General features: G+C 42.2%; 1 protein-coding gene across 1 annotated transcript in view; it reads right to left on the minus strand.

Annotated features, from left to right (window-relative positions):
• LOC311496692 (PC3-like endoprotease variant B) overlaps positions 1–26,685 on the minus strand; it is a 77,683-nt gene that overhangs the window by 46,449 nt on the left and 4,549 nt on the right. The window contains exons 2-4 of the mRNA XM_084556642.1: positions 18,815–18,896; positions 14,055–14,158; positions 9,178–9,283 (exon numbers count right to left, since the gene is read on the minus strand). Coding sequence (XP_084412768.1) covers positions 9,178–9,283; positions 14,055–14,069 — 121 coding nt within the window. The 5' untranslated portion in view covers positions 14,070–14,158; positions 18,815–18,896. The remainder of the gene's footprint in view (positions 1–9,177; positions 9,284–14,054; positions 14,159–18,814; positions 18,897–26,685) is intronic.

A 26,685-nucleotide genomic window follows, 5' to 3' on the forward strand; every position in this document is an offset into this window, starting at 1 on the left:
ACATGAAAAGGACAAAGTGAGTACAGATAATAGATGGATAACTTGATGGGCGCATGCAACACATCATTACGGTGTAGACATGCCGCAGCTGACCTTCCTCAAAAGTGCAATAACATGACAGGATCAGGATGTCTATGGACATGCTACATTTCTAATGGTAGAGACTTCTTGCAGCTAAGACAACTTGAGGAAAGTTGAAGAAAAACTTTTTCTCCTTTTCAGTAACACACACTGAAACCCCATCTTCAGTGCAAACCTCCTGCTCCCCGTGATTCTCTCCCTCCATCAAAGTGAATGAAAGAACACGCACAGCAATTTCAGGGAGGCAATCTCCTGTTCAGTAACAAGAAGGTTTGACAGAAGTTACCTAAGCTAAAAGCAGAACATGCCATCTGTCGCTCTATGTCACTAAGTAAAATAACAACGGGTGAAATCTAACAATGGACCAAGTGAAAACGTACATTCATACATGTGCATGTTAGTTCTTTAATGACTTAAAGTGCAGCGCTCATACTGATTGCTCTGAAATGACCACCACTACATCATAGTTGACTCATCACTACTTGCCAGACACACCGTGCACCATCAAAAGCTTTTGCAACTGAAATCATATTTTTTTCAAGACACCATCTACAATGCCAGCAGCAATGCCCGTGGCTGCAGCAGATTACCGATGGTAATGATTGTTATATTTCACACAAGCGTAGCATATTTACAGTTACAGTGAGCCACCAACACACACAGCCCTTTAGAGCAACACAAACCCAGGTTGTGGTAAAAAGAAAAAAGAAAATTTTATTTCTATTTGATGCATTTCTGGTCTCGAAATCAATCCACAATAATATGTTATTTTTCAAGAAGTACAAAAACAGCCTAAAACGCCGACGGCATTGCCATTGGCAACAGATGATTCTGAGAGAAGGTGGTGTTGACTGTTTGTTACCTCATACTGAGGTACAAGACGAGTGTGTGGAAAACATACATGATCTGCTGATGTGAAATTTTGTAATGCTTAAATTTCACATTTAGTTAAACAAGGCTGGCTTCAATCTTCGAAGCCTTGTCAGTGAAGCAGCGTTTTCTAGACTTATTGTTCTGTAGAAGAAGTTTGAGTTCCTTTTTCTACGCTACTCTTCTACAATTTTAAACTCAAAGACATCAGAAGACAAGCAGGCATCACCCTGAGTGCAAAACCCATCATCAGGTGTTTAGTCTAACACACAGAACTCAGCTTCTTTGGTCACTAGAATGTTTTCCTGACACGAACTGCTGATATAAAGAAAACCAAATATAAAAACTACTTTACTCAGAGGAATCAACATTTATTATGATTACGTAACACATCTGGGAAACGCAGTCCTAGTGGAGAGGTTGGTAAAACCAGGGGAAGCTGGGCATAGAAGTGGAGAGGAGAAAAGGTTTACAGGGGTGGCCGGCGGTCAGATAAAACAGCTCCACACTCGCTTCAAGGAAAGGTTAATGTCTCTCTCGATTTCTCCATCTCTCCCTTCCTCGATTTCCCAGCTGAGGTCTGTGTGACTTACAGCAGGTCCAGACTGCATTAGATTAAATCATAAATTACCCACCCACCCCCATATCTGCATCCCCTCCTCTCCCTCCCTATCTCCCTCTTCCCCCCACCTCCCCCCATCCTCTCCCTATCTCAATCTCGCACTCCCTTTATTCTCCTATATTCCATTCCCCATGTATTTCTCCTGCTCCCCCACTATTATTTCTCCCCAGCTCTAATCATTATTCTCTTTTTTTTTTTTTCACCCCCCCTTCATTTCTCTCACTCTACGTGTACTCTACAATATGAATGCCTTTTCTGTTAGAGGGCTGCTACAGTGAGTCTGGACAGTGGGGCATGTGTGTGAATGCTTGATAGTGTGATGTGTTGTGTGGACGTATAGTGAGTCTTAAGCGCGTTGCAGCGGGTTGATAAAGCGATAACGTGTTACTGCAGGCGATGTCCTGCTTTCTCGTTTGGCTGTTGACCTTACTGTTTGTGTTTCAGCAGAAAAAAATAAAAACAATTGACTGCTATTTTGTCCTTTAACTTCCCGTCAACACCGGAAGTGGAGATGTAGTATGTCTGACCTGACTGACCTCTGCTGCTTATGATCAATGTTCGGCTGCATGTTAGAAAATATCTGACTAGTTTTATAACGTAATGTACGTAATGTACAGTTATGCATTAGTAAAAACAAGATATCAGGCACAACATTAAAAGCACTGACAGGACAAGTAAATAACATTGACCATCTTGTGACAATACTGTGTTCTGCTGGGAAACTTTTGGACCTGGCATGTGGATTACTTAGACATGTAGCACCCACCTAGACCAGACCAGGCACCCCCACCCCATAGCAATGACACTCCTTGATGGCAGCAGCCATCCCCAGCAGGATGCAGCCTGACACAGGCACACACACAAAAGCGGTTTAGGAACAACTAAAAAAAAACATGAAGAACAGCACAAGGTATTGACCTGGCCTCCAAATTCACTAGATCCCAAACTGATCAAGTATCTGTGGGATGATCCACAGAGGCCCCTCCCCTCAACCCATAGGACCCAAAGTCCACCACTAACAACATTCTGTTGCCAGACACCACAGGACACCTCCAGAAGGCCGGTGTTTTGGACTGTTTTGGAGGCACAAGGGAGTCCTACAATATCAGGAAGGCAGTCATAATGCCTGATTAGTGTATATACACAACAAAGCACACTAATAATACTGCAGTGGACAGGTGAGCACACTTCTTCTAAGCCTTTTAGGGTATTTTGCACCGGTTTCCAGAGGACCTTCTTGCACACTTCCAAACTCTACACATATTTGTGCAACACACAATATTTGTTACTTGTATTTTTATTTTCCATAAAATGGCTTCCCAGCTTCAGTTTTCTTCTTCATTCCCTGCATGTTCACCATTTTAGTAAAGGCGGCTGAGTCCCCAACTGCACACATAAACGCGTTACGTCCAATTACAATGACTGACACCTATGTGAACGTTTGCACACATTGTCTGTTATTGTTTATAGACTTCGAGGCACAGAGACCTGTTCCAGGTTTAACAGAGCGTTGGTGGGATAAGTAAGAACATGAGTATTGAGAGAAAAAAAAAAAAAAAAAAAAACAGCCCCTCCATTCAACCCCCACACATCTTGCTCCACAGCTCCGCTGGAGAAAAAGAGGAATAAAATAGAGTGACCCTGCCACTAGCAGCTCTCTTTTTTTCCCCCACTGCTCTCTTCTTCCTCCCCCTTGCCGTGTGAAATCAAATTTCCATGTGGCTCCCGTATCTGTTGCACAGCGAGGTGATTTATCAGGGATGCAAAGAGCATGCAGAAACAATCTTTATTACATCCATTTCCTGCTTGTCAGCCGGGATCATGTTGGCTGTTCATTAAAGGCGCGGCGCAGGTGAGGAGAATGCATCCCGATGCCTTGATAGATTGTCTGCTCCCCTGTGGTGACAGCAGCTGGATGGATTGAACAGCGGGGGGCGAGGAGGGAGGAAAAAAAGCGCTGACTCCGTCGCTCCCCCTGTCAGACACACTTTTACATGGCCGGCCACTGTCATTTCTACCAAACAGCCCCCCCCCCCCCCGACACACACACACACACACACAGACAATCTTCTGACACTCATTGGACTTAAGCCAGGAGCTTACCTTAATGCATGAATGCATACAAGTATTTATGGACACTGATGCAAAAATACTGAGACATACATTGTAAATATGAGCTTTATCTTATCAAGCCTTGACTTTCAGTGTTGAAAAAACCCATCCAACATCAGCCTATAATAATAATACCAAACAAAAAAATGTATAATCTAAAAAGGCAGTCAGTTACATCTATCAATAAATATAAACAAGATAGATAGATCTGAGTACTCTTCATTTTAATAAATTGTTTAGATTTTTTTAAACACCTTTTTTTTCTGCAACTACCTCCCATTGATATTTATTGTAATTTATTACCCGTGCTACCTCTGTAATAACATGTAAATATATAATCCCTGTAATTCCTGTTTACATTTGCACTTTATTCACTTTACTCTTACAGCCACGTTTGCATCCTACATGGACGGTTTGGAAAGTTAAAACATTTATGGCATAGTTTTTTGCATATACTTTGTATTGTTCTATTTTTTGTTCCTTAAAAGTGTCTTGTTCTTGCACGTCACACTGCTCACATGTGCTTTAAATTGCCCACCGTGGACAAATAAAGTTTTCTGAATCTGAATCTGAATCTGAATAGATAGTTTTTGAGCACTTTGTCGCTCAGTGTAAGGATAATCGTGTAATTGGTCTTATTATTTTTTTTTTTGCTGAGAAGCATCTCAACAGCGTCCGGCTGTGTGTTGTGTTTCTAATGCATAGTGATTGGAGCAATTATGGTTTTATTTACACCGAAGTAGTAAATACATGTAGGAAGTGATATCAGTGGGTATGAACTAATTCTGCACCGACAGGTGAACGAGTCATCACAAACAGATCGGGTATTATCAGTACGGTCGACTAAAACAAAGTATGTCAGTTTAACATAACACTTCTTTGAACTGCAGTGATTTGATATTGCTGTCTTACGTAAATCACCTAATGCCGACTCTTCTGAGGTAATAACAGGGTGACGATGACACCAATGATACAGTCGGCTAAATTAAAAAGCAAATTTAACTGCGCAGTAAAGTGCTGAAAACACATAAGTTCATTATCTAAATTAACTTGTCAGGGATGCAATCTTTCTGCAAGACTCCGAGCCACTCAGTGCAACTGTGATGCACAACATGAGAGCGGACAGTATAGTAAATACTTGTCATAGTGTGTGGACACACCTCATTAAGTCAATCAGCTGGAGCCGTAGAATATCAAAACCACAGCCCTACGTCCTTAGAGCAGCTATGTAAGACTACATAATCAACCATAAAATGTTTTATCACACCTCCTACATCAGCTGATAAATACATACAGCACAGCAACATAAATACAGCCCTGCTTCTATATTAGGCTTACATTATCCCCTCAGTGTAGTGCTTTTCAAGGTGCAACTATAAAATCCTACCGCCTTAGACATAAATAAGAAGAAATGCATTTGCCCCAGAGAACAGTATTGGCCCAAATTGATGTTTACTTTTATATATGTTTTAGATTCTACCCTGACATCTAGAGTAGAGCACAGGAAGATGGCACATTCAAAAAAAGGGTTATTTCCATGTTCTTTGCAAATGGCCGTGGCATAAAGCAGTCCTGCATTACAGGTCTCACTGCTCTTTGAATTATCTTTGATATCTCTACATGTCCTCACTCTGTCTCCACGCCTCCATCCATCCGCCCATCCGCCACTAAAAGGAAGAAACTAGCAGCGGTGTGGATGATAGGAGACATAACGTAAACTGCGAAATGGGCAGGTAAAACACTGAACTAACCGCAACTTCAAGGCAAAACGATCGAGGCGACAACCAATGGGAAAGACTGGTCACGGCTGACCGACATATGACACCACACAGTTTCCCAAATGTTTATCACAGGGAAACACCATCCACGACTTTGGTTCGTACCATATTAACCACATCGAAACAGAAGCCACGTCACTGTGATCTCGGACAAACCCGAACCACTGGGATATACAATCACACTCACATCTCATACAAGGACAACAGCTGAGAAAGAAGATAGTCAGCATTCCCTGTTTATAATGTGGGTTATGTAGCCAGGGAGACAGGGGAGGACACCAAGTAGGTAGAGCAGGTTGTCCACAAACCAGAGGGTTAGTGGTTCGATCTCCGGAATGTGCCACATGCCGAAGTGTCCTTGAGCAAGGCACTGAACCCCCAGTTGCTCCCAGTGCGCGTCACTGGTGTGTGAATGTGTGTGTGCTTGTGTGAGCGCATGGGTAGATGCGCTTTGACTACCAATAGGTAGAAAAGCGCTATATAAAAGCAAGGCCATTTATCATTTACCACATGACATCAAACCTTTATGCATGGACTGCATAACTATGGACAAAGTGTTTGGCATTGGCCAAACTGACGCTATTTTCTCAGGGATCTGCGCTGACTCGATGACCCACCCACACCTCCGCTAATTTTATTTATTTTTTGCCCAACTCTCAGGATCCCACGGGACTGCGTCAAGGAGTGGTTGGCATGGCAATTTATAGTCATTATGATGTCACATCCTGTTTCTATCGCGTCAAATAACTAACTAGAATGAAACTTATCAGACAAATTGACACTTGAGTGTGTATCTATTCTACTAAATACCTAAAATGACAGAAAGAGATTAGTGTCCCAAGTCCCACCCACTAACATGGAGGGGGTGGAGCTTATGACCAGGGGGAGCTCTACATGCTTCGGCTTCACTTTTGAGGAGCTGTTCCGCCGTCCGTCTTTACACAGTCTATGCTTCTATGTGAGCTGTCACACAAAAGCCAATCTATCAGCTATAGTTAAATCATCTGCCAACGTGTAATCATTTGTTACAAGGTGACTGAGTACATCCATAACATACTTTTTTGCAAATATACAAGAGGGTTACCTAGGCAACCAGAGCTTGTAATGTCCACGCTTTTGAGCAAAGCGCTGCTTTATATGGACTGGGCCTTGCGTCTTTGTGTATGTGCAATGACAACGGCTGATCGATACGGTAGTGCTGTTTGGGCTGCCCGGCCAAGATGGACGTAGGTGCTGATATCTGGGTGACAGGGACACTCTAGTACAGTGGCGGGACAGTGTGGGTGGGGCGGGAGGGGGGCGGATGCAATTTGTCTGATGAATCTATATCCTTAACCCGCTCACTGGCTGTAATCCATTGATGACAAGCTAATGAGAAGTGCTTATGTCGTCATGAACAGTGTGTGACAGTTGTCTTTTTCTCCTGCTATAAAAGTGTCCAGGGATCTCATTTATTCTAAGTACACATAGCTCTTAATGTGGTCAAACAAATGAAATAATTCATCAAATGTGTGTACTTGTGTCTTTATACCTATTTTCAATCTTGTACATACACATGTTGATTTACATACAGCAGTGGCCCAGAATTTCAGTCTAATGGTCAACTCACCTATTTGAAGAAGTCCCAGAATCTGGATAGACGAATATGAATAATAACATACATCCTGGAGGAGCTGATGTTACTTTGCTTTTTACTATTTCTTTGCTTTTGCAGTTTAACCCGTGACAATGAAGTGACAACGAAGGAACTACGTGGCAGTCAGAAGAGAAATGGAAACGTTCTACCTATGATAACATCAGTGTAACAATGGCATTTTGAACAAGCAAGTATGTGCATGGTTTATAGACAGATATATGCATGCACACGGCTGATAAATAAAGTCTGTGGTTTTATGGAGTTTCAAGCTTTTTCAGGGTCACACCATGAAGTACAGTAATATAAAAAAATAAAAAAACAAAGCAGACGCAAATATATCTAATGGTACAACTGCGAGAGAACAGTTTGAAAGAGTAGAATCAGAGCAGACACAAACACGGGCATAAAAATTGATGGTGAATGTGATTCAGCGTTGTGGAGGCTCGGCCTCAGATGCCTATTACATTACCTCAAAAAACAGAGGGATTGAACTGAGGGACGGACAGATAGAGAAGGACAGAGGAAGAGGAAGGGGGGGGAGGCGGAGGTACTTTCACTCAAAGAAAAAATAATTTATTTCATTGTGATATTAAAATCAATAGGCATCGATTGAAAGGTGGCTAAAGGTGAACGTGTACATGATCCTTCAGCTGTGAGAGGCAGGCTGTCCGAAAGAGGAGGAGGAGGAGGAGGAGGAGGGACAGAGAGAGGGAGCGACGGAGAAAAAGAAAGAGGAGGAGAAGAAAGAAGGGGAAAAAAGAAAGAAGGGTAGCCAGAGGAAAAAGTCACCCCCTAGTTAACAAAGAGGGAACAGGAAAAAGGAAGAGGAAGAGAAAAAGAAGGGAGACGGAGAAAGAGAGGGAAAGAGAAAGAGTTGGGGAGCTCTTGCCCAGTGGAATCAATACAGGGAGGTGGAGCAGAGTACAATAGCCTCAGAGGAAAGGAGATTCAGTGGTGCAAGTCTAATACTCTCTGTCTCACACACACACACACACGCAGGCACACACATACATTATCACTCGCCCCCTCTCTGAATCCTTTTTGCTCTTGCTTTCTCCTGACATTTCCCTCTATATCCTTCCTCTATTTAATTTCTTTCTCCTTCTTTCTCGCTTGCTTGCTCATTCTGTATCCACCCCTCGCCAACCTTCCACACACATACACATACACACACACACACACACACACACACCCGGGCTCTGTCTGTATGCAGAGCGATGCAGAGCAGAGAGGAGGCCTTCTGTCCAAAGCTGCTCACAACAACAGCAGAATTTTCCATCAAAACCAGACAGTCAAGTTAAGAACTGACACACACATGCATGCATTCATTCAAGTGGCCAAAACCCCACTCGAACGCACACACACACACACACACACACACACACACGAATATATTATTTCTTAAAACCGTGTCACTTTCACACACATACTGCAGAGTCAGAGGCACTCGAATGCAAAAGGAAAGTGTCACATGAACACTTAAACACACACATACAAAACAGCACACTCCAACAACTACTCCAGCTCTATCAGCACTTGAGACTAGTGAGGCTTCAATTAGTTCTTGATGAATGAGCCCATAAGATGCCGCTCTCTCATTTCCCTTGTTGCCAGATATCCTGGCAATCAGAGAGAAATGAATTCTCATTGTGGCGTGACTGAGACGAAGATGACGGCGGTGGGGTGATAGTGGGGTTGGTTGGTTGGGTGGATGGGATGGGGGGGTGGGGTGGGGGGCACACTATCATAAATCATTCACCCTCTCCACTCAAGGCCGGAGTGGAGCTTCATCACACCAAAATTTACAAGCCTTCACCAACCTAAAATCTTTTTTGGAGAGGACACTACATAGCTAGTCCCAAACTTCTGGACAATGGATTTTCTGATTGAAATATGTTTATTTTCTGAAAAACATTTCTGCCTTATTAAACTGAAGCTACCAGCTCACCCAGAAGGATGTGTTACTAATATTTTGTGAGTCTATTTTATTTAATAAGACATGTATTTGAAAAATCCAGGCAGTCTAAAAATGAGTACGTGTAAAATGAGCATGTGTGTTGCATTGAAGGTAGACTCACCATCATCAATGATGCTGACTACCACTCCACGCCCGGTAATGTTGTTCTTCCAAACCGGCATCACATTCAGGTCAAACCCGCTGGTGTTGTACTCTCCCTGTGCAAACTACACACACAGAGACACACATGATATTATCACAACTTGAAAGGAACTACTGCGGCACTCACAGTCATCTACTGTACCAGCTACAGTCATCCTGTCTTAAATGTTCAATGCAAGGAAATCCTCTGTTGTTCCTCTCAAACTGGGAATATTTTTTTAGTAAATATGATAATAAAGAAGTATTTTCTTAAGTTTTGAGTTTTTATTTATCAAAAATAACTCATAAGGAGCTCAAGTACCAGAAGAATTATACGTAGGGTGGGTTTTAAGGCTAAGCAACATGACAACATATGAAGAAGGCATAGCATGATTCAACAAACAACAACCAAAGGAATGTGCATTTTGCTAAAACATTTAAATACTTCGAAAAAAAATCAACAGGGCAATGGTGTTTCTGCAAAATTCTGCAATTTCCTTCCATTGGTGCCCTGTCAGCAGCTAAACTTTGCTGCTTTTTAGTTGCGGTTCCTGGGATGTGAGCTGGCACACAACGTTCCCATTGTGCAGCGTGCTTCAGATTCAGCTGCTGCCACAGGTTTCTTGTGTCGCCACATTTAGTTTTAACTAGTTTGTCTGACGCCAAGCAGACGGTCTTCAGTGGCTGTGGTTGACATGAATTAGGTTTGTTCTGGTAAAACTTAAGATGTGTTGGCAACTCAAAGGAAACTGTGACGGCCTGTGTCAGAACCAGTTGGCGTTTTATCAAAAACTTAACTAAATTAATTCAGTATATCACCCAGTCCTAAATGATATCCATTTGGATATTTGGCCTGTCCTTCCCCTCACAATGTCAACTAATATTTCTTTCTCTGGGTTTACAAACCATATGTGAACAAACTTCCTGCAGAATCGTTGTCATATGTGCATGAATAGATATATGGACCTTCATGTGAGACAAAGTGTACACATCCTCTGAAGCACTCAGAAGCAAGATGTGTGTTTTAGAGTGCCCATAAGGAGCCTGGAGAGTTCATGGGCGAGTCACCGAGACAGATCTTTCATCTTTGCTCCTCAAACCACAAATCCACCCACACACATAAACAAACAAACAATCCCACCGTGGTGAGCTTCTCCCGTGAGCCTCAGTGGTCCCACAAACTACATATACTCGACTCAAACACAGCTCACACGTTGCATCTGCATACAAACACATGCTCACAAGCACAGAGTAAACACACTTAAAGGTGATTCAAAAGGTAGCGCACAGACTGCCGTACCGAAAGCTTCCAAAACTCCCCTGCACACACGCAAACGCACACACGCACACACACACACAACCAATTTGATATTCAAAGTGAGCGTTTGAAGAGGCGTCAACTCTGTTGTTGTTATCATGATGAAGAGAGACAGAGAGAAAGAGAAGAAGAAAAGGCATAACAGAAAAAAAATGGCTCAGTTGGGGGTGGTACGCTTGAATGTGTGCGTGTGTGTGTGTGTGTGTGCGTTTGTGTGTGTGTGTTTGGGGGCTGCATCTGGGGAGCAGCAATGCTTTGTAGTGTGTGCGAATAAAGCAGATGAATGGAGGCAGCTAGCAGGCTAACGTCCACCAGAGCACGAGGACGGCCCTGGGGAGTACGCACACACACAAACACACACACACTCACGCATACACATACACACAAGGTAGAGTAGCACATGTGCAAAAAAAAAAAAAAAACCTGACACACACCTTTGTGGACATAAACCTGTCTGAACACACACAAACACACACAGAGTCATTAAGTGATAGCCAACAACACAAGATTCTCTCCCACACACACACACACAGAGTTGTGCACAGAATCCTAATCATTCTCTGGAGCTCTGGAACATACCAATCCCATCTCTCTAGCATATACTCATTTGTGCACCCAACACACACACACACACACGCTCAAACACACACACATCCATGTATAGCGCTGTGCAAAGTTCATGCAACAATAGAGACTCAAACAAACACATACGCAGTCACACTTTCTCTATGCAGAAGACACACACACACGTAAACAGAACGACAACAAAACAATCGCTTTATCTCAGCTGCCCCTCAGCGAAAAACACACAAAGCACACACTCTCTCACGTACACAACGCGAGCACAATCCACAACAAGCACGTTCAGGATTCTGTATGGATTTCAGCAGCTCTGAACGAGCTCCTCTGGAGGAGCTGAACTCAGTCTCAGCACGGGCGCAATAGGCTCCATGCCTTGTGTGTGTGTCTGTGTGTGTGTGTGTGTGTAGACTGCTCTCCCATCATGTGCACACCAGCCTTTAGCCAACATACACGCCAGGCTAGCATAAACACACACACATACACACACACATATTTGTCTGGTCCTGGCAGGCTACCAACCCTGAGCAGATTACTGACCCTCAATCAATATCTATGTCCACCAGAGGCTGATTAAACACAACAGAATGAAAGCAAGAGAGGAGGGCAAGCGAGTGTGTGTGTGTGTGTGTGTGCGAGAGAGAAAAAGAGAGAGAGAAATACGTTCTCAACTTTAAAATGCTTTACTTTTTCTTGACTATCGAATGATTGATAATTACGTTCTGTTCCTGAGTTCATGTAAACAGCTTACACAGTTAAAGTTAAATATAGGATATGATCTGTTTACTGTCACGCGGCATAAATCACTCTCTGTTTCATAAAAAAATATTGTCAATAAACTTTCTAAAATGAGAGGTGACTATTTGCAGCAAATCACGCTCATAAATAAGCTCTGTCACATTTTTTTTCCTTTTCCCTCCCATCTTCTCTTCCCGCTTCCCGTGCTTCCGTCTCCACCACCCTCCGCCCCCGCCCCGACTCTCACCCCTCCATCTTGCCCCGAGAGTCGAGGTGTCAATCAATCTGTTGCCGGTTGCCGTGGTGAATCCCTGACCCCGCCTCTCCTCCTCCTCTCTCTGCCAGATTACGCCCTCGCACGTCAGTCAAGAACATCCGCGGTGTGGATTGGCTGAGGCCTCTAGTGTTGACTATAAAATTATAAAAGCTTATTAAGCTTTTGTGTGAAGCAGACACAGCAGAATATTATGTGATAAATCCAAATACAACCATATTTATGAGGTGTGATAAAGTGCAATGAGCAGTATTTTCATGTTAAATACTGAAATGTGTCCAGAGACGCCAAAGCTGTAAAGGGATGAAAGTTAAAAGTGATTAGTTTCTGAACTAGCTGACTCTTTTTTTACTCATTCTTTAATTTCACAGTTTCTTACATAAAGTCAAGATCATATTTTATTTAATAAAACTTCTGGTTTAAGCCTACAATATAGATTAAGGGCACCTTGGTGAGGATGGACTGGGGTAAATAATAGGGTCCTCCCTGTGCACAGGGTCATCTGGGCATTTATCGATATCAAATATGCAATCTTCAGAGTTAGTAGTTCAGACTTAACAAGTTTGACTCTAAAGTAATTAGAACAGCAATGAACTTGATGGCGGCAGCAATATGCATGTCCCAAGTCCACACATAGATCCACAAAATAGAACACATCTGGGCATTTATACCTTACTTTGAATTGGAACAGTATTTGGCCAGTAACACGTGACGTTTCATAAGTCCACAAGAACACAAGTACAGACAAGAGCTCATTGGTAAACACCCCTTGGTACCGGATCCAATTTTGCAACCTTTTGTTCTGTGTTTTTCCCAGTTTACCTGTTTTTCTGAATAAATCGTTCCATATTTTGGCATGTAACCTGGTGTTGTGTCCCTCTTTGGTTGCAGCTTTTTGCAGCCAGCCAAAAAAACAAACGACAACTTGTCACTTCTCTCAACAACTGTCAATGCTCTCTCCATTGAGCATCTAGTTTCTCAGGCACTTCTTCTTGCTGCATACTGGCCAAAATATGGACCAACCTGGAAATATCTGTGATGAGTATATCTACTTCTTGTGTCATATAAAAATGAAGTTTGGGTAAATAATTATGCTTAAATTTCCCAAAACAAGACATCATAAAAAGTGTCCTTTTGGAACTGAGGCCCAAGTCTGAGTAGCCTTTCAAGGTAAACCCAGTCTAATTAGATCACCGCTGAGCTTCTGAAATCAACTTTTCAAAAGAAAGTAGTTTCATCAGAACAATCTTTTATCAGAATGAATACTATTGTAAGACAGATGGTAGACTGCACAAGAAAGAATTAAGGACAAAGGGGTATGTCTAGCCAGAGGAATATCTCTGACTTAATTCAAGTGGGCTTGTACAAAGAAATTGGAAGCGATCTTAACAAATACTTGCACTAATAAATAAAACTTTTTTTTATGCAAGTACTTTAATGGAATTACACTCATGATCAGGTTGAGTTCTAATAAATGCTCTGAACGCTGCAACTTAATAGCCTGAAGCAAAGCTGAGATTATGTGCTGCTATCATAGAGCACCGATGACATAGTCAAACCCTAGCATATTGTTGCTCTACTCCTCTTGGCCTTCACAAACACATATTGGCCAAACACATGAACGAGACTCCGGAGAAGGGATGGGCATGTCTTGTTGTTGCAGCAGAGTTGTGTGTCAGTGTTACTCCAAGCCTCATCAATCCCCGACATCTGTCTCAGTTCAACATGGACAACCCCCCTTCACCCCCTCCCCCCCTCTCTCTCTCTCCATTTCACATCATCTCCCTATCTCTCTATCTTGTCCTTCGCTCTAGTCACACATGAAAGCCTGCCTGACTTATGCCTGTCAGAGGAACATCCTTCAGCATGAAGACGAGAAGAGAGGAGAGACTCCCAGATAAGACCAATGAACACACAAAAACACACACAGACACATAATTACACCCACCAGTTCCCACTGCATGGGCCAGAGTGGGTCATTGAAGGTGAGGGAATGGTCACTCGTATTCTCCTCAGGCTGCCTGTCAGCTGCAGACTCCGTCCTCCGGGAATCTGCAAAGCACACAGATCTATCATGTGTGTATGTGTGTGTGTAGTTTGTCTTCCCGTGTCTTGAACTCTGACTTCAGGACATCCCTGGTCCCCAGCCAGTGGTGAAAGGCCTCCCAGATCCCCCTCCCCTTCTCTCCGCTGAGGTGGAATACTGCTGGCAGATTACCATGTCATTAGCATCTAATTAGCATATCATTACTGAAGCACAGCTTGGCTCGCTGTCTGTGGATGTGCCATCAGCTCATCAAGGCCTGCACCTTTCTATCCAGATATATCATGTTACACTCACTGCCACTCCTTCTCGCTCTCTCTTTCTCTTGTCACATTTTTTTCAGCACACCATCTCACTACTTTTTTCTCCCTCCCTCCCTCTCTCTCTCTCTTTTCACGCTCACATATATGATATGCACCAGTTTGTTGCATAATTTACTGTACACGTTGCCAAATTAATTGGTGTCACGTAAGCCTTTTCTGAACCGACTGTCATAAAACATTCCACACAAACATGTATGAATATATTTCGGGCATTAGTATTAATTAGGTGTAATTTGATCTCGAACCATTTGATTTGGCACACGACTATCTACGGTTCACTACTCCTCTGAACCAAATAATTACTGATGTATTACATTGATATATATATATATACTCTGATTAGGGCTCATGACTTAGCACGTGTAAAACATATATTTTAAAATTAGTCCCTGGATGCATAACTCATACACAAAGTATTGCAAGTCCAGCTAATACTTATGACAAAGTAGAATCAGAAGAGTTCTGTTGTTTGGGAGTGTTGTGGTGTCCAGTAAATCAAAGTAAAACTAGATAATTAGTTTCGGACAAAATCAAGTCTATCAAATTTGTTAAACCAAAGTCGGGTATATTATGGTTACTGCATAAATAAAAGCCAAATAACTCTCTCCCTCTAATGGGAATGAACAACAAAGGAAGCATCATCAGTCACATTATTATGATGTAATGCCATTCAATATTTTTAGATGTATATGTATATTTATATTTATTTATACACAGTTTTTACAGGTCAACGTCTAATTACAGATTTATAAAATGTCAAATCTTATTTTGACCTCCCTCATTAATGATAATACATCCTGGTCAAGATGTTCAGCAGGATGAAAACAACTGAGCAATAGATTGAAAATAATGTTCAAAATACCCATGAATTAAATAGACTATTATCTACGGACCACACACTGAAAACAATTGCGAAATAGACAAAAAAACAAACAACTTGTCATCATCAATTTGACCACACATTGTTGTTTTTTTAACCTTATTTATTTTAACTTCCTGGTTGCATTTTTTCTTATCATTCTCTTGCTGGCAAAATACACAATTAATTTGCAGATTCATGGCTTGGTTGATAATATTTAAAAATGTTTTTGGGCTTGTCAGGGTCCCCTGAAAACATTTCCGCTGCTGTTTCCACTACTTACATTTCGTTTCTGTACTTCGTTCTGTCGTTCTGTGCAATGCAATGTGATGTCAAACTGACGAGGATTTTTTCTGAATTAGTTTTGACTATTTACATGTGTTTTATAAGTTGCAGTGCACTTGACCAGATCTGAACAAGTTGAATCTACTGGTATCAACCACATTAATAAACCAATAAAAACCCAACCCAGGTACATCGGGTATTGCTCAGGCACAGCCCCTAATTAAAGCAAATAATCCAACAGATTATCCATACAAGAAAATCTACACCGATGTATGCACTGACTGTGGAGCTAAGGCCTGCTGATTAGCTTAGCATCAACACTGTCTTTAAAGCTAATGCATGTGTCATACAGACTGAAGATAAAATGTATTAACAGTGTGTGAATTAAAATAATAGAGCTTTACTGACGTGGTGCCATGTGTTTATTTTTTATGACTGACTACCTTTTCCATGAATAAATATGAAGAATTCAAAATACATGTTGTTTTCCCCTTACAGTTACAGCACTAATACTGGTGTATTACTGTCTGTATGCGGTGCTTTAGTAGTTTTTAGTATTCCATAATGAAGCTTTTCCACCCTGCCAAGGAACAGTGTTTGGCATGGAAATATTTGAGATATTTAAAACTGGCACACATTATTGAACATTGGCAGCTTCGACGCAAAAATACTTGTAAGAAACATTCGACTTGAGAAGATGACATTGGTCAAAACGTTCAAGTTAATTTCCTTTTCTTTTTTTTTTTTGTCTATTACATGTGAATAAACACACAGCTGCAGTGCTCATCCACCATCTCCTTGCTGTTTTATCTTCCTCTTTCTCACTGCCTGTCGCTTTCATATCATCTATCAGAGCAGAGGCTGAGCGACACTCTGAGGACGGTAGCACACAAAGACGGAGAGAGAGGGAAAGAGAGAAAGAGAGAGAGTGCTGCAGCAGGACGTGAGCCAGTACATTCTTCTGCAAACAGCCAGCGCTTCGCAACACAGACACATAATAACACATAATGCATGCATGTATGAGAAGGCTTACGAGTACGCACATACATGATGTAAATATTAAATAGGCATTAAAGGGCTGCCGGTGTCTTCATAGAGGTTTACCGTCGTAAAGGTCACAACGATGTCTCAAAGGCAAAGCATACTGTATGTGGTAAACATTTGCATATACACAACAGCAAAACCCCTTATCAAAGAGATGTATAGCTGGTATTTTTTTTGTCTTGGACGTGCAATTGGACAGTTGGGCATTTGTAATTAGTTTGGTTTTATAAATATATTCCTCTGCAGCTCTGTTAAGTACTGTACTTTGTGTGACACCAACATTTCCAATAAAATGTAACCCTGCACACAAATTACTAATAGGCTGGACTCATTTGAGAGCAAACGGAGTGTTGTCAAGAATAAGCTTGATCCAGTACAGTACATAGCCAGACCAGAATAATTTTGTAAAACATTCCTCTGCCAATCTTATCAAGGGTACGGCATTAACAAACTAATATTATAATTGCTCCTGGTAGATGTTGCGCTGCAAATACAACAGCAAAAACAAATAGTGAACACTCATCGAAGCAGATGAAACAGTGGCATTGCTTGAAAGCTCTTCTCTTATTACTTCCACTGTGTGTGTGTGTGTGTTTCTTAGCTTGGAAGCCAGCCTGAATTGCCCTAAGAGAAAGTTGGTCTGCAGTTGCCCCATTGGGAACTGATTACGCCGCAGATCTGCGAGGCTAATCAAATAGTTTGGCTTTATGGGGTTATGGACAGAAGAGTAACAGCGACGTAGTCATACACGTCACCTGAGCGCCAACGAGTTAACTTTGTTTGAAGGACCATTTAATAGCATTCAGAGTTATTTTATTCGTATCTGTATCGGTTGCAACATGTTCTATAATGAAATGCAAATGGAGTGTTACGAGACTTTGGCTACGCCAGCGTATGTGTTTCTAACGCTGCAAACTAATTTGTTACCACCACAACCTGTGAACACTGAGGCGTATTTACTATAAGTATTTTTAAAGTGCTCTGGTAATTTAATTGCAACTGTTTAGTTTTTGTAGAAAGTTCTTACTTAGTTTTATTTTTTTTTTCCTTCACATCTAAATACTACTTACCACCGCCCTTTAATCGTCCAGCCTTTAAAATTATTGTAATATTTATATACTTTCATTATCATGGACAGGGCATCTGTGGCAACATTCCTCCCAAAAATGCTACAGTAGTGAGGTGTGCGTTTCATGCTGCTTCAACACAAAGAACATTAAAGGACTTTTATTATGAAGTAGGCAAAGGAAATGTTCTGTGAGTTTTGTCAGTGAGCACTTACCGCTATCGCTCATCTAAAGCCCATCATTGTCTTTTTTTTCAATAGCAGATTCATTTGAAACATTTCAAAGTAATTAAACAAGAGGCAGCCACAGTAAGCTGTTAGATGAAGAGCTGCACACACCAGGCTATACACCTCCAGGTAACTAATGCCAATGGTTTTTTGGACTTCTTTATTAAAATGACAATAGCTTGCTTTACTGCCCCTAAACCCCATTTGCTGTTACAACCAGTAACTACAGCTGTTGCCAAATCAACCAGAACTGAACACGTTTATAAGTGATGGTCTATTTTATTTTACGTCCTCTTCTCCCCAGTTTGAAAAGAATGCACAGAAATATCTGAATTTGCTCATGACGTCATCTAATAAAAGCTTTTGGACAGCTTTTGGACATGGTCAACATGTGGAATCTTAAAGATGTACCAAAGTACTTATATAAAGCCTTATATAAAATCATCATTGTTTCTTTTACGTATTCATTTATTTGTCCTTTATTTTAATTTAGATTTTGTTAAATACACGATTGCACACTGCTAGTTTTTTGCAACATGGCTGAATATTTTTCCGATTCGGAGGTTGTGGATGAACCATAACAGTAGCAGATGACATCATCCAGGTCAGAAGACATCATCCGGGGTCTGTAGGTCAATTTACAGACCCTGGATGATGATAACAGGTAACTCCGGACTCAACGGGGAATAGCACTCGTGTACGATAACGAAATATTGGTGAAATTAATGAGTTTCGCAGCAGATAATGCGTTATTTAGAGGCTGCGTTTCGGTGCCCCAGTCACTACCACTATATGGATATACGCAGATCTAAATATCTCAGGTCATAAAAAATAAGATGTTTAGTTGCTTTTAACTTACTCCCATTAGCTCTGTGGTCCAGTCGTGTCACAGGAACCCGTTTGTGTCTGTAATGACCGTGCTGCCTCTTCACCCAGCGAACCTGGAAATGACAACAACAAACCTATTATTTAGGTGAATTCCTTCAACATTAGCCACTAAGTAGGAAGGCTAACTTTTTATTTATTGTATTTTATGAGTATTCACTTTTCTTTTCAAATTTAGTGTCCACACCTTGGCTCACCCAAAAGATAATGCATGTGCTACAGCTCTAATAACACAGAGTCTCTGGTTTTGCTTTGTATGGCTTTTTGTCCAGGAAAACAGTGAGAGGTATAAATAAAATATTTTGTTCCATTCTGCTTCGTTCTACGTTGTAAGAAGGAGAATCCATAGCAGAAGAGGCATCTTTATGGAGGAGAGTAAAAGGTTTCCTCTTCATTAGTTCAAAGAGTACTCGCTTGCTCTTTCCTTTGCAGTCCCATTGTCCTGGGTTAAAAGCAACAAAAACGCCCCCGCCTCACCTACACCTCTGTCCTCTGCGGCACACATGCGCGTACGCGTACACAATTTCTTTCATAGGCCGCTGCTTGCAGCTTTGATCTGATAAGAGGCTGGTCCTTGTGAAGGTGGGCGCAGTAAATCAAACGACAGATCACAGACACACACGAGCACATACACAAACACACACACACACATATCACTGTCAAGCCACTATTGTCCTCTTACACTTAAATCAGAGTGGAAGAGGTTGAAAATAAATACTATTGAGAGGCGGCTGCCCTCTTTTATGTCCTAAAAGCCTGCTGGCTTTATTCCCCCTTCATGTTCTTCAATTAGACTCAATTAACAGAAGCTAGGAGCTGGTTTAAACTACCCAAAGAAGACCGATGGTAAAGTTAAGAGCACTGCATGCAGTACGTACTGTACAAGATATTAAATACAGAAGACCCGAGACAGGAGGAGGATGTGATATGTGTACAGATCAGCAAATGTAATCACATTGGTACTTATTTTAGACAAAATATATTCATTTATGCTAATGAAGATGATTTAAAAAATATATTAACCTCAGTGTAATACCTAAATTAGTAATTCATAATTATCAAGAAGAACACGCTAATTATTTTTTACATGTTGTGCCATACTGTTGAATTTAGACATAGTGAATAATAAATAAAAACAGCATTTATACACTATACAGTGCAATACATTCAAAACCTTGAAAAGGTTTGTAATAGTTCTGAAATAAAAGTTATAGGTCATGCTAATGCAAAACAGACCCCAGCAGTGTGGTCCAGCGAGAGTTCATTGTTGGCATGCAATAAACTCTCTCAGCGAACACAAGCTTCTAGTTTCTTTCATTACGTTCTAATCTACATATGATAAAATATTTGCACTTGCTTTGGCGCAGGGTATGATCTTATGTTTTCACCAGCAACACGCAGAGATTACAGAGATTCTAACCTTCCCAAGTGACAGTGAGGCTGCCTAAGATGTAGCCATTGTGAGCTTGTTAATGTCAGTGTATTTCACCTCAACATAAGTACATTCCAACATCTCACACAGCTAACATTTCTGTTTTGCTGTCATCCTGTTGTCATGTTGTTGTTGTTCTACCCTGCTCTGATATCATTATTTCGAGATGTCTTCCCAAAGTGTGCCCAAAACCTGTTGGGTAAACACTTTTTTTAAACCCAATCCATTCACTTAAATCTCCAAATATGAAGTCAATGCAAGTGGGCTGATAAAATAAAATTCAATGGACAAATACACACACACACTAATGAACAAGGATGTCAGTGCATGTGTGTGCTATGTGTGTGTGTGTGCCCCTTCTGCCTTGTTAAACCCCTCCTCTGGAGGAGCAGCCAGGACACGGTGATCAATACACATGATAGGGAGCTAATCGCTCTCTGTCAAACCAGAGCCCTGCCAGCTACTAATGGCACATGCTCACTGGGGAGTGGGAGTGTGTGTGTGTGTGTGTATGTATGTGGGTGCGTGTAGGCGTGGGCCTTAATGGCAGATTGAGACTCTTTAGGGAGTGTTGCTCAAGGTTACACTCAGGGGACGGGGGGCAATTGACCACACTGTCTATGACACTGACCCCTCCACTGTCAGCACATTCATCATCCAACTGTGACACATAGGCAGCACACACACACACGCAGACACACGCCTTCATATTCTGCATCAAGTACAAGAGGCTGACATTTATCCTTTTCAAAATAAAAGCCTCGGTAAATAGAAAGAGAGAGATGTTCGGAGAAGACAAGGTTTGAGATCAGTGAAAAAAGACAAAGGTAGGTCTGGGGAAAAGAGAGATTGTTTGGAAAAATTGTTTTCCAACAGCGAGTCTGGATAAAAAAAAAATAATAAAAAGAGCAGTGGAGCACTTGCATGATTGAACAGCTGAGGCAGAAGTGACAGAGGCACAATGAGAATGTGTGGAGGAGGAGGTGAAGAAAGACAGTAAGATGGAAGGAGTAACAGTATGTGTGTGAATGTGTATTAGAAGATATCCCATGAACAATGCATGTGTGCGTGTGTGTGCGTGTGTGCAAATATAGCTCTATAGAAGTGTAGTGAATGAACGAAGGAGGTGGTGGTGGCGAGGAAACAGAGAGAAACGTGTGAGTCTGAGAAAGTGTGTGTGTGCATGATACTCCCATGTCTCTGTATGAATGAGTGGATGCGGTGGATGGCAGGCAGCTGCGGCGGTGTGATAGCCGAGCCGAGCTGCACAGATATCAGCGCTGACATTTTGGGCTTCACTACCCACCCACGTCCCCATGGGAAAGTGATGGCAAAGGCAGCGGCAGTGGCCACACATACCCCCCCTCCCTACCCACCCACCTCCAACATAACCCCCCCCAACCTCTCCCTCTGCCTGTCAATCTTGACACCGTGCTTCCTGGGGTTCTGTCGGCCCGAGCCTTGCCCTTCCTGGACCAACGTAGCAGTGAACACACCACATCGCCCACTGTCACCAGACTGTGGACCACTGCTGATTCCTATCTGGTCCTCAGAGCTCCCACCCACCAACTCTCTGCCTCTTCATTCAATCTCTCATCTCTAGCTGCCAGACTGATAGTCCTGACCACAGAGAGAAAAACAACAGAGGAGAGGGTTTGTGTGTGCGTTGCCACCGACTAGAAGTCGAGCAGTGAAAGAGTACGAGCTCTACACAGTCAAGCAGCAAAGAGAGGGAGGGAGAAACTGCATAAACTGAAAGAAAGGAAATAGATAACAGAGATACACTCTGGCCCCTCCTCGAGCTTTCTTTCAGGGCACCTCTTGGCCTCCTCTCCCTCCTCCGCCTCACCCTCCCTCCTTCCACCTCCCCACCCACCCCAAGGCCCTCTGGTGTGTTGCTCACTCCATTGTGTCAGCCTTCAGAAGTGCTCAGTTTGAGTGGCAGGCCGTCACAGATCAGTTCCCCGCTAAAGCGGCCCGGCAGGCCAGGGTGACGGGCCAGGAAGGGATCTAAGTGGGGTTTATCAGCGCTTCTTAACGCCTCTCCGGCTCCCTGACACAAAAGAGAGGGGGTATTAAACATCTAAAGCAAACCAAAAAGCGTGAAAGCTCCTTATAGGGCCGCGGGATTGCGGATGTGACTGGAGTCTTAAAAAAAAATAAACAGAAAAAAAGAAAGAAAAATAAGGAGAGGAAAAAACACACACACACACACACACACACACACACACACACACACAAACGCCTTTACAGTGAGGAAGCACTGAGGGAACGTTCAAATGTTTTTTCTGTCGTTTTTTTCTGTGTGGATTGCGGAGTGAGTGGGAGAGGGAGGAAGCAGGAGTTAGAGAGAGAGAGAAACAGAATGACAGAGAACATCTGTAGGATCAAGATGGAACTAAGCAAGTGAGAACTAGCTTAACAATTCTTTCTAGCTCACCACCTGTTTAAAGCCTCACACAGGAACACAAAACTGAACACAAGCATGCAAGTATGCTAATTTAGTAGCTAATGAGTGTATAATCTAAACAACGACGACTTGCTAACTGATCACTGAAAGTTTTCCGTATAAGAGCCGGTTGAATTTTTAAATTCTGTCTTTGACACAAACACAACTTGGACTTTGTCTCCATCAAAGGTCATCAGGCACTGAACAGTGAACGGTGAATAAAGAACAAGTACTCAAATATCAAACAAAACAAAAATATCATAAATCAAACTGGAAGTGCTCAGTTAACTCACCAATAAACACGGCTTCCAAGCCATGAGTTTGCCTTATACACCGATCAGCCACAACATTAAAACCACTGACAGGAGAAGTAAACAACATTGACCATCTTGTGACAATACAATGTGCTGCTGGGAAACTTTTGGACCTGGCATTCTTGTAGATGTAGGCACCCCCACCCCATAGCAATGACATCCCCAGCAGGATGCAGCCTGACACAGGCACACACACAAATGGTTTAGGAACAACTAAAAAAAACATAAAAAACAGCACAAGGTGTTGACCTGGCCTCCAAATTCACTAGATTCCAAACTGATTTAAGTATCTGTGGGATGATCAACAGCCCCCCCTCCCCAACCAAAAGGCCCCCACTAACAACATTATGTTCCCAGAAACCACAGGACACCCTCAGAAGGCCATTGTCTGATGAGTCATAACTGTTTTAGAGACACAAGGGAGATCTACACAATATTAGGAAGGGGGTCATAATGTTATGCCTGCATGATTGCAGCACTGAGAAAAATGTTTTGTATTAGCCACAGCATTTAAAGCCCTACGCGCTGTGACAAACACTTTTTCAGATGTTATTGTTTAGTACCGACTAAACTGGTTAGGTAAGCACTACTCAAAATGAGTTATCTTTATTGTATTTGTATTTGATCTGACCTTGACTTCTCATCATTTCATCTTCCACTCTAAGAAAAAAAAAAGGTTTCTCTTTATATACCTCTGGTCAGGTATTCGGTTTATATAATGAAAACTTTCCACTGAAGACTTTCTCTTTGTGATTGGAGCCTTATTGCTGTCAGCTTGAGTACTTGTAACAAAAAGGTGCATCTGCAGCTTAGATTAACTAGGCAGACATCGAGGGAAAAAAAAAACATTTTCAAACGAGGATGTCATAACACTGGGACATGCTGGAGTTCTGTATGTGTGTGTTAAGTGTGCAGTACACCAGCAGGGACCAGTGTGTGTATGTCAAAAGCTGGCAGGGGGTTAGTACCTGAGACATTTTGTAAAAGGTCAGCGTTGAGTTCAGTCAGAGATGTGTGTGTGTGTGTGTGTGTGTGTGTGTGTGTGGGTGTGTGTGTGTGTTTGAGAATGAAACTGCAAAAAGTACAATAGTTAGGACAGTTAGAATGGGAGTAATTGAGGGGAGGAGCGGCTTATACACTGATCAGGCATTTCATTATGACCACCTTCCTTATATTGTCTAGGTCTCCCTTGTGCCTCTAAAACAGTTGGGACTCATCAGAGAATGGACATGGGCCTTCTGAGGGTGTCCTGTGGTGTCTGGAAACACAATGTTGTTAGTGGGGGGCCTTTGAGGGGAGGGGCCTCTGTGGACCATCTCAAAGATACTTGATCAGTTTGGGATCTAGTAAGGCAAGGCAAGACAAGGCATTTTTATTTATATAGCGCATTTCATACCAAGAGGCAACTCAATGTGCTTTACATAAAAACAGAACAAATTAGAACACACAGTTAAAAGCAAGAACAAAGAAAAAGAAAAAAAAGAAAAAGAAAAGTGTATTATATATATACATATATTAAAACGATTAAGAGGACTTACAGTGTAAATCCAAGATTACGATTTAAAATGATTTAAAAGGGCTCAGCCATATGCACATGAAAAAAGAAATGTTTTTAACCTAGATTTAAAAGTGCTTACAGTTGGGGCTGATTTCAGCTCTGCTGGTAGTTTGTTCCATTTGTGTGCAGCGTAACAGCTAAATGCTGCTTCACCGTGTTTGGTTTTAACTCTGTGCTCCACTATCTGACCTGAGTCAGTCGATCTCAGAGCTCGACTGGGTTTATACATTGCTAACATGTCATTCATGTATTCTGGACCTAAACCATTCAGTGATTTGTAAACCAGTAGCAGAACTTTAAAATCTATTCTGTAGCTGACTGGGAGCCAATGTAAAGACTTAAGAACTGGGGTGATATGCTCTGATTTCTTTGTTCTAGTTAAGACTCGAGCTGCAGCGTTTTGGATGAGCTGCAGCTGTTTGATACTTTTTTGGGGGAGTCCAGTCAGAAGACCGTTACAGTAGTCAAGTCTATTGGAAATGAAAGCATGAATCAGCTTCTCCTGATCTGTTTGCGACATGAAGCCCTTAATTCTGGATATGTTCTTAAGTTGATAAAAGGCTGTTTTGGTGATTGATTTGATATGACTGTTGAAGGTCAGATCTGAGTCTATCAGCACGCCAAGGTTTCGGACCTGGTCTTTAGTTTCTAGAGACAGTGACTCAAGGTGTTTACTGACAGTAACCCTCTTCTCTTTATTGCCAAAAACAATGACTTCAGTTTTTTCTTGATTTAACTGCAGGAAGTTTTGGTTCATCCAATTTTTGACTTTCTCTAAACAGTGACACAATGACTCTATTTGACTGCAGTCATCTGGAGACAATGCAAGATATATCTGTGTGTCATCTGCATAACTATGATAGTTGACATTTGAATTCTGGAGAATTTGACCCAAAGGCAACATACACTATATTACCAAAAGTATTCGCTCACCCATTCAAATGATCAGAATCAGGTGTTCTAATCACTTGGCCTGGCCCCAGGTGTATAAATTCAAGCACTCAGGCATGCAGACTGTGAAACAAGACATTTGTGAAAGAATGGGCCGCTCTCAGGAGCTCAGTGAATTCCAGCGTGGAACTGTCATAGGATGCCACTTGTGCAACAAATCCAGTCGTGAAATTTCCTCGCTCCTAAATATTCCACAGTCAACTGTCAGCTCTATTATAACAAAATGGAAGCGTTTGGGAAAAACAGCAACTCAGCCACGAAGTGGTAGGCCACGTAAAGTGACGGAGAGGGGTCAGCGGATGCTGAAGCGCATAGTGCAAAGAGGTCGCCGACTTTCTGCACAGTCAATTGCTACAGAGCTACAAACTTCATGTGACCTTCAGATTAGCCCAAGTACAGTACGCAGAGAGCTTCATGGAATGGGTTTCCATGGCCGAGCAGCTGCAGCCAAGCCACACATCACCAAGTGCAATGCAAGGCGTCGGATGCAATGGTGTAAAGCACGCCGCCACTGGCCTCTAGAGCAGTGGAGACGCGTTCTCTGGAGTGATGAATCACGCTTTTCCATCTGGCAATCTGATGGACGAGTCTGGGTTTGGAGGTTGCCAGGAGAACGGTACATTTCAGATTGCATTGTGCCAACTGTGAAATTTGGTGGAGGAGGAATTATGGTATGGGGTTGTTTTTCAGGAGCTGGGCTTGGCCCCTTAGTTCCAGTGAAAGGAACATTGAATGCTTCAGGATACCAAAACATTTTGGACAATTCCATGCTCCCAACCTTGTGGGAACAGTTTGGAGCGGGCCCCTTCCTCTTCCAACATGACTGTGCACCAGTGCACAAAGCAAGGTCCATAAAGACGTGGATGACAGAGTCTGGTGTGGATGAACTTGACTGGCCTGCACAGAGTCCTGACCTGAACCCGATAGAACACCTTTGGGATGAATTAGAGCGGAGACTGAGAGCCAGGCCTTCTCGACCAACATCAGTGTGTGACCTCACCAATGCGCTTTTGGAAGAATGGTCAAAAATTCCTATAAACGCTCTCCTCAACCTTGTGGACAGTCTTCCCAGAAGAGTTGAAGCTGTAATAGCTGCAAAAGGTGGACCGACATCATATTGAATTCTATGAGTTAGGAATGG

Source organism: Chelon labrosus, assembly GCF_963514085.1.
Source record: "Chelon labrosus genome assembly, chromosome: 12".
NCBI lineage: Eukaryota > Metazoa > Chordata > Actinopteri > Mugiliformes > Mugilidae > Chelon > Chelon labrosus.